We start from the raw sequence: 17,511 nt of genomic DNA on the forward strand, positions 1-17,511 counted from the left end.
GTCATGAAAAAGGTTAAAAATCGCTGTCCTGCGGTCATTTTTTTTTTCTTACCCTGGAAGGCGTCAGCGTGTCCGGAGAGCAGGTACTTGAGGTCGAAGCTGTAGGAGCGGACGTTCTGCAGGGTCTCGCGCTTCACGGCGTACTGGTAGCTCTCCTCCATCTTACGGGTGCAGCAGGAGGGACCCTGGTGCTTGCACACCAGCAGGTCCACATCTGTGGGGCGGAGGAAGGGAATCAGGCATCACAATCATTACATAAACGTCCAATCGCGATTATTTGAGATAATCGCGATGATTTTCTCATACTCGTGAGAATCGTTAAAGCAGAAATAGCTGATCTACTAGCTTACGCGTAACAAGCTTGTAGATTTTGACTTTTGTTTTTAAAATAAAAATGTATAAATATGTCAGTCATTTCTTTGTCAGTAATTGTATTTTTCAGTAATTTGTCATATCTGCCCTGTGCATTTTTTGATTACGAGGAAAACTGTTTTTTTATTGATACGTTCCAATGATCAAGCCCAAAAACACAATTAAATCATACATCGCAATTATGTGACAATTATTGTCAAATTAAAATCGTAAACTTGAAAGCCCTAAATCTGAATCATCTTTATCGTCACATCCCAGGTTTACAGCAAACTCCCATAGTTTTTTGTTGTTTTCAGGAAGAGAAAAGAAAACAAAGGCCAGCTGGTACTGTACAGTATAATGTACACGAGGTTAGACATATGGTGCATCAAGGGCCCGAAGGGATCCTTCAGTGGGTTCCAGGGGTCCCCAGCAAAAACGACAGACACTTAAATGGTACATTTGTACACTCAGAGAGTGTACAAACGTATAACATTTGATTTCACTCTCATTTCACTCTCAGAGTGAAATGAACACTGAGGATCGTAGATGCGGTGCCAGGGGTCCGTGGCTTAATGCATATTAAACTGGGGGAGGGGTGGGGTGTCCTTGAACTTAAAAAGGATTGAGAATCATCGATTCAGCCTGCTCAGATTCTTCCAGACACACGCGTGCACACACACACATCATATGTTTTCTTCAGGAAGCATTAGGGAGGGGAGTGGAGGGGAGGGGAGTGCAGCGCGGTCGCAGTGATGACTGGGATTTAATAGTTATGAATGAGATGAGTCACGTCCCGCTAATGGAGAAGAATATGTTCTGGAACATGTTGCCTTTCTTCAGTGGTTAGAGGGTTATGGGAAAGTACTGAGTTCCAGTCCGTTCAGAACTGTTAGTTTATAGGCAGTGGTGGAAAAAGTACTTAAATGTTTTACTTTAAGTAAAAGAATCAATATTGCAATGTAGAAATCCTCTGTTTAAGGTACGGTCACACCAAAGTATGGTTGTCAGTGGGGCATTCACGAATAGTGATTTTTAGTATTCGAATTATTCGACCTCAAAGTATTCGAATAGTCGAATATTTGACAGGACTGGCCAAACTGTAAAATATTAAGTAAGCAAGAGGCAAACATTGTGAAAATAGCCGATCTACATGCTCACAACGCCTCGCAACGCAAAGCGTTGTGAGCATGTAGATCTGCTATTTTCACAAAATGTATCTGCGGAACTGAGTCACATTAAATGTAATACCTACAATTCCAAGTGCTTGTCAGGGTTCTTATGACTTCCTATCTAGCCAAGCTTTATAAACCATGAAGATTTTTTTTTTTTTAAAGACAAAAAAAAAATATATATATATATTCGACTTCGGTGAACAACGTTGAATAGTGACTTTGATATTCGAATATTCGTTGAATGCCCTAGTTGTCAGATGATAAGCGGATTCCGCCAATGCATTTCATTGGGAATGGAGCGGAATTTTTGTAAAATCAACCATTTGCGGATTTCTCCAAAATCTGCTCCATTCACATTGAAATACATTGGCAGAATCCTTTTATCAGCTGATAACCATACTTTGGCCCGTAGGGCACGGTCACACCGGAATAATATTCTACCTACAGTATGAGAGTGGATCCAGCCAATGGATTTCAATGGCAATGGAGCAGATTTTTGCAGAAATCTGTAAATGGCAGCAAACCGCTCCAAAATGATTGGCTTAGGAATGGGACAAAAACAAAAAAGAATATCCATGAATTCAAGACTCCACTGGGTGAGGAATCGATAGAAAAAGTAGTCATTTCGGGGGGTGAACTATTTCTTTAAATACAAAGAATCAAGGCAGTAATGGTCTTTGTATTCTGCAGCACTGTGAATATTCTGTATTCACAGCACTGCGAGCTTGTAGATTTACTTTTTTTTTATTGTTGTTTTGCAAATATTGGAATATATATATTTTTAAAGCAAATTTTTGTAACTCAAATATTTGCTCCTGATACATAATAGATCTATTTTTTGTCAAAATGTTACCGAAACTTCATGTCATGTTATGCAATACAGGTTTTGCATGGCGTGAGCTGGTGACTTGTGTCCTGAACGTGCACATAGGCAGACTGTCATAAATCCATGGGGAGACAGAGAGAGGCACAGGCAGAGGTTAAAGAAAGTAAAGCAACAAGAATTCATCCATGTTTACTGCTATAAATACTGCTGCCTCCGCTAAAGATGTATAAATATCCTAGGCTCATGTGCTCATGAACACTCGCATGTTGGAAATGTGTCCGTTCAGACACGCACTTGTGTGTGCGTGTGATGCAAACACACAGGTCAACGCTCACTTTTACAGAGAAAACACACACGCACACACGTGCACGCTTGCGCATGCATGCGTGCGTGCGGATACTGATTACAATTGACAATAAGCAAGGTAATACATCAATATCAATACATCAATTGCATAGAAATATCAATCTAGAAAAAAATAATGTTGGCAGACCAAGCACATAATCAGTTAAAAACCTTATATATATAAATATAGTTTTCATGTAAGGTCATTGAGGGTAGGCGAGTGCTACGGTAAGTGCTTAGTTGGGAGTCTGAAGAGGTGAGTCTTCAGGCCATGGTGAAAGCTGGGGAGTGATTCTGTTGTTCCAAGTGCGACAGGGAGTTTATTCCACAGTTTGGGGGCCAGGAGGGCGACTGATCCTATTGATAAGTGAGATAACGGACAGAGAGGATTTCTGCGTGCCGCGCAGACCTTGCGTTTACGCTGCAGCAGATATGCACTCTCTGCGTTTTTAGTCAGACGCGCACAAAAGAGTTTATACCACACTTTCTATTTTTGGTACCGTAAGTCAGTGGTTCTCAAAGTGGATTCCAGGGACTCTGTGGGTTCCTTTAGGGGGGTCTAAATTGACCCATACAAGTCCTCTGACAGTGTATAAATGGAACCAAATGAACCCTAACAGGTTAATTTGGTTCCATTTGTACACTAGCTGTCAGAGTTAAGGGGAGACCATGAAATTTGAAAGTTTGAGAAACACTGCCTTAAGTATATTTTGAGACCAACACTTTTGTACTTTTGCTCAAGTAAACTTTGAATCCTGGAACTTGTAACAGAGTACTTCTACATTGTATACCTTTACTTAAGTAAAAGTATGTCTTCCACCATGCACGTGCCAGCGTGAGCCATAACACTGGAGCTCATTACAACCACATGAAGGCAATGATCTAATTCCTCCTAAATATGATCCAAAGCGCTGGGCTCATGTCAGACGGGCTGACGTCACTGTGCTTCCCAGATACATGCACACACAGTCCACCCCGTCCAGACACCGTCGCACCCGCTTCTCACTGTCACTACACATATAAACACTGTCATGACATCACTGAGACTGGCCACAATTAGCACGGTTATTAAAGTTTCACACCGCACGCACACGCGCACGCACACACACACACACACACACACACACACACACACACACACACACACACACACACACACACACACACACACACACACGTACATTTGTATTACTGTACTTGTGACATCAACGTTTTAGGCATTGGTGGATATAGCTTTTTTTTTTATCAATACTGTAACGTAGAATACTCTGTCACAGGTAAAAGTCAGGAATTCAAAATATGAAAGCGTTATCGAAATGTACTTAAAGTACCGAAAGTAAAAGAACGCACTATGCAGAAATGTCCCATTTCAAGTTTTCAAATGTATAAAAATCTTCTGAAAATAGCAGATCTACAAGCTCACAATGCTTGTTTTTCAGATGTCTGAAATGTATATAGGCTACTGTAGGACCGAAGTGGTTAATGTATGTTTTGATCAATCTACAAAGTAACTAGTAATTCAAGTTTTCAAATAACTAGTGAAGTAAAAGTACAATATTTGGATTCGAGATGTAGTGGAGTAGAAGTGAAAGTATTGGAAATTAGAAATACTCAAGTAAGGTACAAATACCTCAAAATTGTACACAGGGATCTGCCATTATTTTTAAGCGGTGGTCACACCTTCTCCGTAGCGTGACTGTGTGTGTAGGTATGTTTTTTAGTAACTTTGTCGCATGGCAATACCACTGGTGACCAGTGTCAGGCCTGGGTGACCAAATGGCGCTGTTGAGCAGTTACTTTATTATGTAGCATGAGCTGCAATAAAGCTGGGTGACCATGGGGCGCTGTTGAGCAGGCCAGGCACACACCGCTCACTTCAAAGATGGGTTTAATTTTTTCTTTTATAAAGTGGGTCTCATTACGCGAAGGCCTATTTGATAATGACAACTCATTTCAGTGAGAGGAGGGAGTGGGGAGGGAGGGGGGGGGACTAGGGGCAGGTGCTGTAACCAGAGCTCAGAGCATGGCCCCGGGACAGACCGCAAGACCAGCTCCTCTCCCGTCCCCAAATCCATCCATGAAACACAATAGGGATGCATTCTGAATCCCCCTCATTCCCTCTCTGCTCTGCCCACCCCTGTCTCTCTCTCTCTCTCTCTCTCTCTCTCTCTCTCTCTCTCTCTCTCTCTCTCTCTCTCTCTCTCTCTCTCTCTCTCTCTCTCTCTCTCTCTCTCTCCCTGTCCGCCTGGCATGATCGTCACTGTCAGCCAGAAACCTCTTATAATGCTTTTCAACTTTTAGTTTTTGGAGCGGTGAAAGCGCTCCCAATAGACAGGTATGTCTGTGGCTGGCTGGCTATGTGGCTGGCTGGCTGGCTGGCTGGCTGGCTGGCTGGGTATGTCCGTAGCCTGGCAATACCTTGAGTGGCCACACACAACACACAAGTTAAAGGAGGGGCGCTGTTGTGCAGGCACACACACACACACACACACACACACACACACACACACACACACACACACACACACACACACACACACACACACACACACACACACACACACACACACACACACACACACACACACACACACACACGGTATAGCTGCTCAGATTCACCGCTCCACTTCGAACCGAGGTTTGATTTTTTTCTCTGCAGATTACTGCCCTACTTTGTTCGCTACTACATTTGGGTCAATTCAAATCAATTCAAAGGATATTGATTGGCATGAGAAAACATACATCTACATTGCCACATACATCTACATTGCCAAAGAATGTGTCAAAATATGTGTGAAAATGGGGAACATATATACAGTTGGACTGGAGGGGGTACAGCATTGTGTAAACAGAGCCATGTCGCATTGTGTCATTTTATATATACAGGGTGTAAAGGTTTTGGAACAAATAGCAGCATTGTTTTTTCTCAGTACAATTTAAATAGTATAAGAAAAATTTAAACTAGCAGCTCTGTTTCATACTGTATGTGCAGTAGGTCTAGATGCCAATCAATGGTTTGTAGTCTCTAGCGGGTCACTGTGACATGTTGTGAGCTTGCGATCAGCTATTTTCACCTATTCTTGAAAAGAAAAAGTTTTAGATGCAAGGTTTCCACCTGACAACAAGGTCACTGCCGGGCAGAAAACCTCTTATCTCCATATTCTAACCTTTTGTGTTTTTATTCCCCTAAATTAAACACCATACTTGATTGTCACTACAGCGTCAGACAAAAGCATCCAACGTGGCAGATCCACAAGCGACGTGTTTTGAGCTTGTAGATCTGCTACTTTTGACTTTGAATCCTGAAAAGGAATTATTTTCCGATTCTAGCACATGCGCGGGCGTCTCTCGAATGCTCCCGTGCGCGGATCGGAGCGACCAGAATATTCCGTGATTTTTCAAAGGTTGATGAAAATCCTCTGAATCCTTGCAGAGAATAAATAAGGTCATTACCCAGCGAGGCTCCATGAGTTCCCAAAGGCAGGGCCAGAGGAGTGAGGTCATGATTAGGGATGGGACAATATGAGAATTTCACGTCACCTGGGGCGGAACATTTGCCCCCCCAAAAAAAAAAAAAAAAAATTGCAGATCTACAAGCTCACAACACGTCGCGTTGCGACACGTTTTGAGCTTGTAGATCGGCTATTTTCTGGCAAAGAGATTTGGCCGAGAGTGAAAAAAAAGACTATATCAAGTACGTTATTTCCAGGTCCGGCTTACCAATTATAGAGGGTTTAAGTGGTACCGGATATGCAGCTCGGCAAATAAAAGGTGAATTGGTACATTTCACAAGAATTTATTAGCTCCACGATACGATTATTGTGAGTGTTTTTTTATCACCACAAACGATTATAACGATTATCGTCACATCCTTAGTCATGACTGAGTGACCTGCCCCGCTCTCCTCTCACCCATTAACTCCATCCAAACCTGTGCTCCATGTCAGTCCACATCATTTCCGCAAACCCCCAGTCAGATTATGTTTATTTACTCGATCATTATTCTTTTATATAGTCTATTTGTTTTGCTTTACAGTACGTGGCCCTACAAGAGGCTAGCCGTCTATAACAGTGGTTCTCTCAACCAGTGGTTATTTTGGGGGGTCCCCAGATGATTAACTTAACGTGCAACATCGTTTTCTCACTCGACAGTAAAGCGACCAGCATAAAGTGTACGTGTATAGGCCAGGGTATATGCACATTTCATTTAAGGACGTTTTAATACCTCTAAAATGACATATTAAACATTGGCCAAATTGTCAAATATTAGAGGCAGAATTGTGAAAATAGACGATTCACAGTACATGCTCGCAACAGCGTTGTGAGCATGTAGATCAGGTATTTTCACAATAGAACTGAGTAAAATACAAAATGTAATGCCTCAACTCTTAGTGCTCGTCAGGGTGTGGGGGGGGGGGGGTCCCCTGTTAAAATATGGTTATTTTGGGAGTCACGGCCTGAAAAGGTTGAGAACCACTGGTCTCTAAGATGGTACTGTATGTGTAAATGTGTGAGTGTGTGCGTGTGTGAGTGTGTGTCCGGAACCAATCTCACAAACCGCTGAACTGATCAGCGTGGAATGTCTTGCGTATACACTGCCAGTAGGCCGCAGAAGGGCCTTCACCACAACCTATATACTTTATGAAATGTTCATTATTATACTGTAATTTCATAATAGAAGTCAAAGGGTGCCTCTGATGGGGCTGAAACGTTGCCCAAATTTGGAGTCATAAATCATAGATGTGCCATAGACGATCACAGGTGACCGATGTCAGAGGCTGGCCACATGTTTCTTTACTGCTGACCTGTCACCGTACAGTGCCAAATAAATATTGGGACATCCCTACTACTAATTGACACAGAACATGGTTGGTTCTACAGATTCCAACTTTCGCACCCAGACAGCTCAGATTTTTGCCTATGGTCTTAGCTGCTTCCCCTGCAGTTACTGTACTTGCTGTACAGTTGTACGAAACAAACATTTTCAGTAGAACCGCCGATTCAACCAATATGCCCATAAAAGGGCATAGGGCTGACAGATACAGAGACAGTGATGTTAATAGGTTTTTAATGTAATGAGTCCCCGGGACCCACGAAGGGTCTTTCGGATGAGTCCCAGGGATATTTTATGGGTCCCACAAAAATTCAACGCGTCATGTCATTTTTGACAAAGTGCAGCATTTAACTTGAATTGGTTATTATATGGTTATGTTCATGTTACGTAGAAATGTGTCTGAAAGAAATGAACCACAATTCCAAATCTTACAATTTTAATACTTCCAAATAGTCATGTGACGGTTTGATTTTTTTTATACCGAACCGGTAATATCGGATGTTGACCACTTGGGGGCGCAGATAGAAGCTTTTACCGAGTCTTCATAATCAACAGCCACCTGTTATTTTATATACATCGATAATATATGGATCTTCTCAGTGAGATGTCTCCTGTTTGTACTGTTACTGCTTCTATGGAATGGGGGAAATGCTCTCTGGCGTGCTTGTGTTTGCTCTGCTGTACAGAGAACCAGTGGACTGGGTCAAAAACAGTGGATTGGGTTGCTTGTAGATCGGCTACTTTTGTTTTGAACGGTTGATCCTAGAGGGACGTGCCGCCCCTCTATGGATGCGGGAGGGCAAGGCACAGGCGGCCGCGGTGGTCCGCTGCCCCGGCGGACCACCAAATGGACGGCGCTGCCACGAAAACGCTATAATCAATCAAACAGTTAGGCAGCCTAGGCTACATACATACTGTCTCAGATAGCATACATGCTAGGCTAGCTTGCTTCCTCCGTGTTGTAGTTGAGCCAATAAAGGTTATTTGACCATGTTCACCACGACGTTAATCGTCGCTATTGTTGTAAAGACGCAATGAAGACCTGTGTGGCTTCTAACACGTTGTCCAATGTCCACCACCACATCTATAAACAATAGCGCGTGTACTGTATATCCAGTTGTTATTGAATGAAGGGGAAAGGAGGCGGGTCGCTGTCTGAGCAGTGAGCTGCAGTGTAGAGACGTGACGTCACGTTTCTGCGCCGTGCTACACGTTCTGTGGGGGAACCCTTTTTGGTGTATCACCTAACACGCTGTGCCACTATGGTCAGAGAGCGGCCCGGTGCTACGCTAAAACTCAGGCACCCATTGAATTCTGTGACCATGCAGTGGCGCACAAAATGGCGTCGTGGATTCAAAACACAGACTGTCGTTAGTTTTATCGTCTGTTTTAAGACTTTCTACGCGGATTTCATTTGTGTTAACGTAGGGTAAAGTAGCATGCCTTCACCCATGAACAATGGTGGCGTCTGTGGACTTTTTAAAATATTTATTTTTTTCGCGACGTGGTAAATTATTTTAACGTGGACTCCAATGGAGGCAATGCGTCCGTGGGACCCCAGAACAATGACGTGAATGCGTCTCTAGGCAACGTGAATGCGTCAGAGACGCGTGACGCGCACGTAATGACGTCACTGCAGAGATCTCCATAAATGGGCACAAATGCGATTTATGTCACACTGTCACTGACACACACACACAGGGGGAAAAAAGTGTGCAAAAGACTCTAACCTTTGCGCACGGATAGCTCAGATTTTTACCTATGTTATTAGCTGCTTCCCATGCAGTTACTGTACTTGCACGATGTACAGTTATACGAAACATTTGTTTTTAGTAGAACCGCCGATCCAACCAATTTGCCCATAAAAGGGACAAGGACTGACAGATACAGAGATCTCCATATATGGGCACATAATGCGGTTTACGTCACACCCTAGTCCTACTGACCTAGTCCTACTGATGTCATCAGGGATCACTGACACCTTCTGCAATCCCTAATCATAACCACAAGTTAAAGTATGTAATTCTACATAATATATGTCACAATGATATCACAATTGACATCACAACCAATGTAACTGTCCTTTAAAAGTTGTCGTCCAATTAACCAAGTGTCATTCAACAACTTGTTCCGGCTCTGGCTCCTCGACATATCCTGTAAATTAGTTGCACTCATTGCACTGTGGTACTGGGAGTGTGAAATGTTTCACTGGACGATACATCTGAAAGGAAGAATGAAAAAGATGGTTGACGCCTGTGCTGCTGTGGTAGTCGGACACAAGCTGTACTCATTTAGAGGAGGGAACAGCTACCTGAACAACGGGGATCAGATTGAAGTTCAGATCTTCAACACAGTGTCTTTGCGTTGGAGGAAGTTACCCTCAGTGACAAATGGTAGAGGACAAAGTCCCATTGAGGTTCCCTCCAAGCGTTATGGCCACACAGCTGTGCTGGTAGAAGAGATTGTCTACATCTGGGGAGGATACTATCCTTACTGCAATGTGCTTTATGCCTTTGATGTTGACACCCACAGCTGGTTCAAACCCAATATTTCTGGGACTATTCCAGGAGCAAGGTGCTACCACTCAGCCTGTGTCCTGGAGAAGGTCATGTATGTGTGTGGAGGACTCACCCAGCTGACTGGCTATACTAATGACATGTACAAGTTGGACACCAGCATAATGGTCTGGTCTTTAATTAACACCAGAGGCTTTCCACCAACCCCTTCAGCAAGTCACTCTGCCACCATCATTGGAACAAAGATGTTTGTATTGCGCGGCTACGACCACAACAGCATCAGAGTGTTTGACACAGAGACCAACAGCTGGCTGAGCATGCCTTGTGGACACCTTATCCCAGAACGATGCAGGAGTCATTCAGCCTTTGCCTACAAAGGAGAGCTGTACATATTTGGTGGCTGGAAAAGGAACAATGATCTATGGAAATTCAGTCCAGAGACCTTTTCATGGAAGCAGGTTGAGCCCAAGGGGAAAGACCCGTGCAGGATGTCTGGGACGTGCTGTTGCATGGTGGGAGATTGTATCATCATCTTTGGAGGACAGAAAGCAGACCTCAAACGCTCTGACCTGTACATGTTGGATTTAAATCCTAGGCTCAAGACATTATGCAAGCTATCAGTTATTCATCATGGTCTAGAGCAGTCTCAACTCCCACATGACATCAAGTGGGAACTGACAACCATGACTACCAACAGCAACAGAAAAAAATAACACGCTTAACGCACGCTTGCAGGCACCCACGCACACATGTATGCACACACGTACGCACACACAGTGAGCCCATTACAATCAAACAATAAACAAACAAACAAACAATTCATTCATCTCTGAACTAGTTACACATTATTGCGACTACATGTCGCAATTAACAGGTCGAGTGACTCAACGCCGATTGGTTGTTCCTCACGACAGATCTGCTATTTTCACTAGTATGAGTCCCGGGCAAACGTATAATCTCTCTTTTGGATCTCGACCTGAAATGTTTGGGAACCACTGCTATAGTCAACATGCGACGTCGCAGTCAACTGTTTGATGTTTGGTCGACTCCATCCCAAGAAGTCACCCGTCTTGAGAGCGTTGCCCCCATTTACCTGCTCCACCAGCCCCCATTCCCAGCCCCCACTCCAGCCCAGTAAAGCAAAGTGCCCTTCTCTGAAATCAGCTCATCCCCAGTATGTGACAAAGGCATGCATGTGTGTGACATTGTGTGGTCCAAATGGTAAAAAAAAAGGAAAAAGGCTTGAAATGAAAGACGCACAAATAGGCCTATCCACCTTTGGGAATTTTCAATATGTGTGTCAAACTGTTCTAAATGCATTACACTTAGCAGCTATCCCCTGTCTGTCTGTGTGTGTGTGTGTGTGTGTGTGTGTGTGTGTGTGTGTGTGTGTGTGTGTGCGTGCGTGCGTGCGTGCGTGCGTGCGTGCGTGCGTGCGTGCGTGCGTCCGTGCGTGCGTCCGTGCGTGCGTGCGTGCGTGTCTCTCTGTCTCTCCCCCAGTGGCGTCAGTTCAGAAAAAGGTAAGGTACGGCAACATGACTGGTGTCTTGCACGCGCGCGAACACCAGTCATGTTGCCATACCTTAGCAACAGGCATGATATATTTATTTTAAGAAGTACATTCTATTTTTTTCCCCCAAAATTTATATGGTTTCTTGGGCTGGATATGGCAATAATGAATTGCACCTGTGCAGCTGGCCTGCGGAACCTGGGAATATATTCCATTCTGTCAAGATGGGGAGAATACAAGTGTGAAGAATATAATTATAATACCTTGTTAAATTTTGCATTTGTAGTTATTTTAATGTAATTTAACAACATAACCAGCAGATAGACAATGAGACATTCATGGATTTATATGTTAAAGTAACTTGTATTCTCCCCCCTGGACCCAGGGTATGGCAGCTGCATACCCCTGCCATACCCAATTGACGCCCCTGCTCTCCCCCTCCATGTGTTATCTCTAATATGAAACTAATATCCAGTGACTCCTACAGTGGAATCTGGCCTGGCCTCCCACATCTCCAACAGTGTGGCTGGCGTAAGTGATACCCAGAAAGACTTTGGCAGAGTTAAAAAGCCCCCTCCCTCCCTCCCTCCCTCCCCTCCACCCCATCACGAGACAGGTCCACCACGTTGCGAATACTCTGGAACAGTGATTGGAGTCATTAGGGGCCGTGCCTCCTGCTTGTCCGCACCACAGGGGACAGATGACTTGTGTGTCTTTATATCTCGGAAAACACTTGGCTCTGAAAGTAGTGGGGTGCGGAGACCCTCAGGACACCTTGAGGCAGTGTTGTTAAAGTGTTAGTTCACATATTTTTTTTACATAAAGCTGTGTGAAATACTTGCCATTAAAATAGTGGTTACAAATGTATTAATTCATTACCAGAGTCCCGTGGTCAGAGTTCTGGTCAGTTTTAGATGAATATAAAGTAGTTCCGGTGATTTGGCAGGGGCTCATGGCCCAATCATTAAAAATAGATGAATCCACAAAACTAGCGTCATTTGTATTGTTGACCTATTTCTACCAAATAGACCAACTTTCGTTCAACTTTGACCCCTCTCTCACATGGTACTATTTTTTGTGTCCAGTATCACTACGCCGCTGCAACGTATTTCCCCAAAACAAGGTGCTTTGCAGTCAGCTGATCAGAACGAAACCTCGCTCTACATGGTAGAAATAGGCCAACAATACAAATGACGCTAGTTTTGTGGATTCATCTATTTTCAATGATTGGGCCACGCCAAATGGCCCCCACCCCATTGGAACTACTTAATATTCATTAGAAACTGACCAGAACTCTGACCACGGGGCTCTGGTAATCAATTAATACATTTTTAACCACTGTTTTAATGGCAAGTATTTCACACAGCTTTGTGTCAAAAATAGGTGAACTAACACTTTAAGTAACCAAGTACATTTACTTAAGTATTGTACTTAACCTGCTTGCTGCCGTTTTTCCATTGCCAGAAATCCTTCGATTCTTACCTTTTAATGTGCACGCTGTGCACATTTCATGCACGGATAAAGCACGGATGAAGCACCACACGTGTGCATGCCATTCACAGCTTTCAAACAAAAAAATCCGCTTGGATCAGGCATTCAAAAGATATAGGCTATCCACCTGTTTCCGCGGGAATTTACTGGAAAAATGTTTGCACCACACTGCACCACACTTCCGGTTAACAGTAGACATACAAGCTCACGTCGCGTCGCAGATGCAGCCGTTGTGAGCTTGTAGATCACACTCGGCTGCAGCGCCGGAAGCTCCGTCCAATTTCTGCGCAATGCACTATGGGATGTTGGAAACTTGTGGATAGTGTTTCCTTCAAATGTAAACAAACATGGCTGCCATAGAGCTGCCATGTGGGCTGTCCTGGGAGTCAAACATGCATTTCACGATTACGAAACCGGATTTTTTTTTTTTTTACTTTTTCTTTTTTTAACGGCCAACTCGAGAAACTCGGGCTTGGCACAGCTATACACAAACTCGGGAAGCTCGGGGTGGTTACCAAAAGTGTTAAGCGGGTGAACTTGTAGATCTGCTATTTTAAAAATATTTGTATACATTTGAAAACTTGGAATGGGACATTCTGCATAATGAGTACTTTTACTTTTGGTACTTTAAGTACATTTTTATGCCAATACTTTTGGGGGAAATCGCGCTCTTTCGAACGACCATCATTTCGACCGGAGGGTTAGCGACTCACTCCACGGAGGTTAGGGTTAGAGTCGGGTGTCGAAAAGATGACATGTACTAACAGCGACACGCTCCCATACTTTTGCACTTTTACTCAAGTACGTTTTAAATTCTGGACTTGAGATCATTATTTCTGCATTGCAGTATTGATCATTGTACTAGTACTTTTTCCACCACTGCCTTGGTGGAGTTCCAAATGGACCTTCACGGGTCTGTGACTCTGGGAACCTGCAAATGTAACCAGACGCACCCTTATGAATTTGAAATGAAAAAGGATTGAGAACCGCTGTCTTAGAAAACCATCGATATATTTAGTGTGGTTGACTTCAAGCGGTACATGTCTGTACATGTGACTAAATTAAACGCAGACAGCGCAAGACAGCGCTCTTCTGTGGACATTCAGAATTATGGATGTTGGTGGTTTGGACAGGGCAAGGTTATTATGTATGACTTTCCTTTTTTATAATTTGGAGCTACATGATTCTTTCTTTGTTACGCTGGTATTTTTAGGGCCACTTTGCAGGCTTTAAAGCTATACTGTGTAAGTTGCTCAACTTGTGGTCAGTAGCTCTATAGCAAACCTCGGTCGTGTCCGCGTCTTTCGGCCGTTTTTCGGTTCTCACACCCTCGCGTCTGCCTCCACCTCGCCGAGATCTATCTTTTGAGGGGTCCCTGGTTCCTGTGCGTTCAGCCATTCCGGAGATTCACTCCTTCACCCATGTCTTCACCGTGCACCCGAGTAGAGACACACGGGAGACTACAAATATGGCCGCCCTAGCGACCCCACTCCAAGATGCGCTGTGATTGGCCGGCAGGGTATAACCCTCGCTGTGATTGGCCAGTAGTATGATGACGTCATTTTGCCGCGAAATTCTCCCCCCCTCACGGCTCATAGAAAACATATAAAGAGAAGGCTTTTGAAGCTGAAAATAACGGAGTGGGGGTTCTAAAACTTTAGCAATTTAACAGTTAGCAACATTTTAAGAATGTTTTATAAAAAAAGTTACATGGTATAACTTTAACATAATACATTGTGTTTTATTTCCGTGTAACATTATGGGGAAAAAAAACTCAAATGGGATTACATGACACACAATTATTTAAAACCTAAAACACAAGACTTCCAGTTTGCTGAACAATATAAGTGTGAGAGAAAAAACAAACAAACAGTAGAACTAAAAAATATTTTATACAGCTCACACTTTCTTGGTGCTATCCTTAATCTAGGCCAGTGGTTCTCAACCTTTTAAGTCTGTGACCCCAAAAATAATCATATTTTAACTGGGGACTGGGGAGGCATTACATTTTGTATAACTCAGTTCTATTTTGAAAATAGCTGATCGACATGCTCACAATGCCTCGCAAGTAGATTGGCTTCACAATTTCTGCTTCTAATATTTGACAATTTGGACAATGTTTAATTTGTCATTTTAGAGGTATTAAGATGTCCTTAAATTGTCACTTTAGAAATGTCCAGATACCCTCAATACACTTAAACTTTATGTTAGTTTGTTTACTGTTGAGTGGGAAAAAATGTTACACATTAAGTTAATCATCTGGGGACCCCCCAAAATAATTTGGGGACCCCCCCCCCTTCGGGGGTCATGACCCACATGTTGGGAACCACTGATCCAGCCCACACAGTAAAATAATCAGTGTTAATTGAACTTGAGAGTGTTAAATGAGTTTTAAATGACCACAGGATTTCACTGTTTAGAATGAGATAATCAGTAAAAAAAAAAAAAAGCAGCCCTTCATAATATACACAATAAAATCCTCAGTGTTGATGTAACCAAATGGACATGTATGGGTCCATTTGGTTAACATAAGTACATTGCATTAATAAATGAATACTGAGGAATTTACTGCGTATAATAATGTTTTGTGTTTAAAGCTTTATAGGGGCAAATCTTTGCTTCTGGTTGGGGGTCCCTGGAACAAAGTATTATGAGATGGGGGTCTGCGGGCAAATACATATCATTTTGGGGGTCCTTGACATGACAAAGTTGTTCCACTGATATAGCAACATAAGTTTATATTTTTTTCTTCAGAAAACCGATTTAGATTACATTATTTTTTAGAATCGGCCTATAATATCTGCGGTTTTCAAACTTTGTCATGTCAAGGACCCCCAAAATGACATGTATTTGGCCTCGGACCCCCATCTCAAAATATTTTGTTCTGGGGACCCCCAGAAGCAAAGACTTGAGGTAAAGATGTTAACTCAAGGACACCAAAATGTATACGTATTTGGCGACCAAAGAGAGCTGACAGGGGGAACGAACTCCAAAAGGTCCCGATTTCTAGTGCTTTCTGCCTGAGCACACATTCACAGACTCTGGACCCCCGGGGCAAACGGGATGTCAGATCAGGACCCTAATTCCCACTAATCGTCCTCAGGTGACAAATACCTCTGGAGCAATTTGCCATATTAAAGCCGTGGCTCCCTCCATTCAGGGGGTCGTGACTTGTCGCTCACCATTACTTCCAGCACACCTCAGTGGCCTCCAGGGCGACCAGTCAAGACCCCTGTGCTCCTGACCCTGGTCTCTGCAGGACAGACCGTTGGCTTATACACCATATTCAAATGCTAATGCAGTGTTGATTTTGACCTCAAATGTTGATTTAGTTTTAGTCATAGTCTTTTGAATAAAGAGTGTTTTAGGCTTTTTAGTAATGTTTTTGATCTCTCATCTATTTATTTATTATTGTTTATTGTTATTATAATGTGTTTTATTGATGTCTTTATGAGCTGCTGTAACAATTTAATTTCCCCTCTGGGATGAATAAACTACATACCTACTGTACCTACCTACCTACCTACTGTACCTACCTACCTACCTACCTACCTACCTACCTAACTACTTACCTACCGACCGACCGACCGACCGACCGACCTACCTACTGTATACCTACCTACCTACCTACCTAACTACTTACCTACCTACCGACCGACCGACCGACCGACCTACTGTATACCTACCTACTTACCTACCTACCTACCTACCTACCTACCTACTGTACCTACCTACCTACCTAACTACCTACCTACCTACCTACCTACCTACCTACCGTACCTACCTACCTACCTACCTACCTACCTACCTACGTACTGTACCTACCTACCTACCTACTGTACCTACCTATCTACCTGCCTGCATACTACCTACCTACTGTACCTACCTACCTGCCTACCTGCCTACCTACCTACCGACTAAGGCTGGGCAATATATTGAAAATATATTGATATCGAGGTATCAACATGCAAGGTATACATATCGACGAAGAAATTAAATTAGGTATTGGTGTATTTGTCAAATTAATTAACAGACACACTATGCATGCACATATAGCACATGCAAAAAAGCAGTCCATCTGTAACCAGGTGTGGTTATTTCAATAAAACCTACTTAACTCTTATGTGTACTGTGCGGTGTGCATCTGTATTGAAGGTTTTCCTAATATCGTCCAGCCTTACTACTAGTACTGACCTACCTACTGACCTACCTATACCTACTTAGTTACAGACTCTGTACTGTAGCTAGCCATTCAAAGATTTTCGAAGAGTTGTTTTGGCTTGAGAAGTTACTTGGTACCTAAAACCAGCCATACTCAACATCAGTAGTGGGAATGGTAAATACTGCTGACGAGGTACGCTCCGACCACCCTATCTAAACATACCTATTACCTACACGCACGCACGCACGCACGCAGTACATGAATTTGTATGCAGCTCACGTCTCCTCAATACGGAATGGAAA

The 17,511-nt window shown here is 43.2% G+C and overlaps 1 protein-coding gene across 1 annotated transcript in view; it reads right to left on the reverse strand.

Annotated features, from left to right (window-relative positions):
* The window catches only part of LOC308285136 (glypican-5-like), a gene marked incomplete at both ends in the record, with an annotated part of 308,188 nt that overhangs the window by 273,880 nt on the left and 16,797 nt on the right, over positions 1–17,511 (reverse strand). The window contains one exon of the mRNA XM_080725853.1: positions 53–214. Within this exon, the coding sequence (XP_080581979.1) occupies positions 53–214 (162 nt within the window). The remainder of the gene's footprint in view (positions 1–52; positions 215–17,511) is intronic.

This window comes from Nannobrachium achirus, assembly GCF_963921795.1.
Source record: "Nannobrachium achirus genome assembly, chromosome: 5".
In the NCBI taxonomy this organism is placed as follows: domain Eukaryota; kingdom Metazoa; phylum Chordata; class Actinopteri; order Myctophiformes; family Myctophidae; genus Nannobrachium; species Nannobrachium achirus.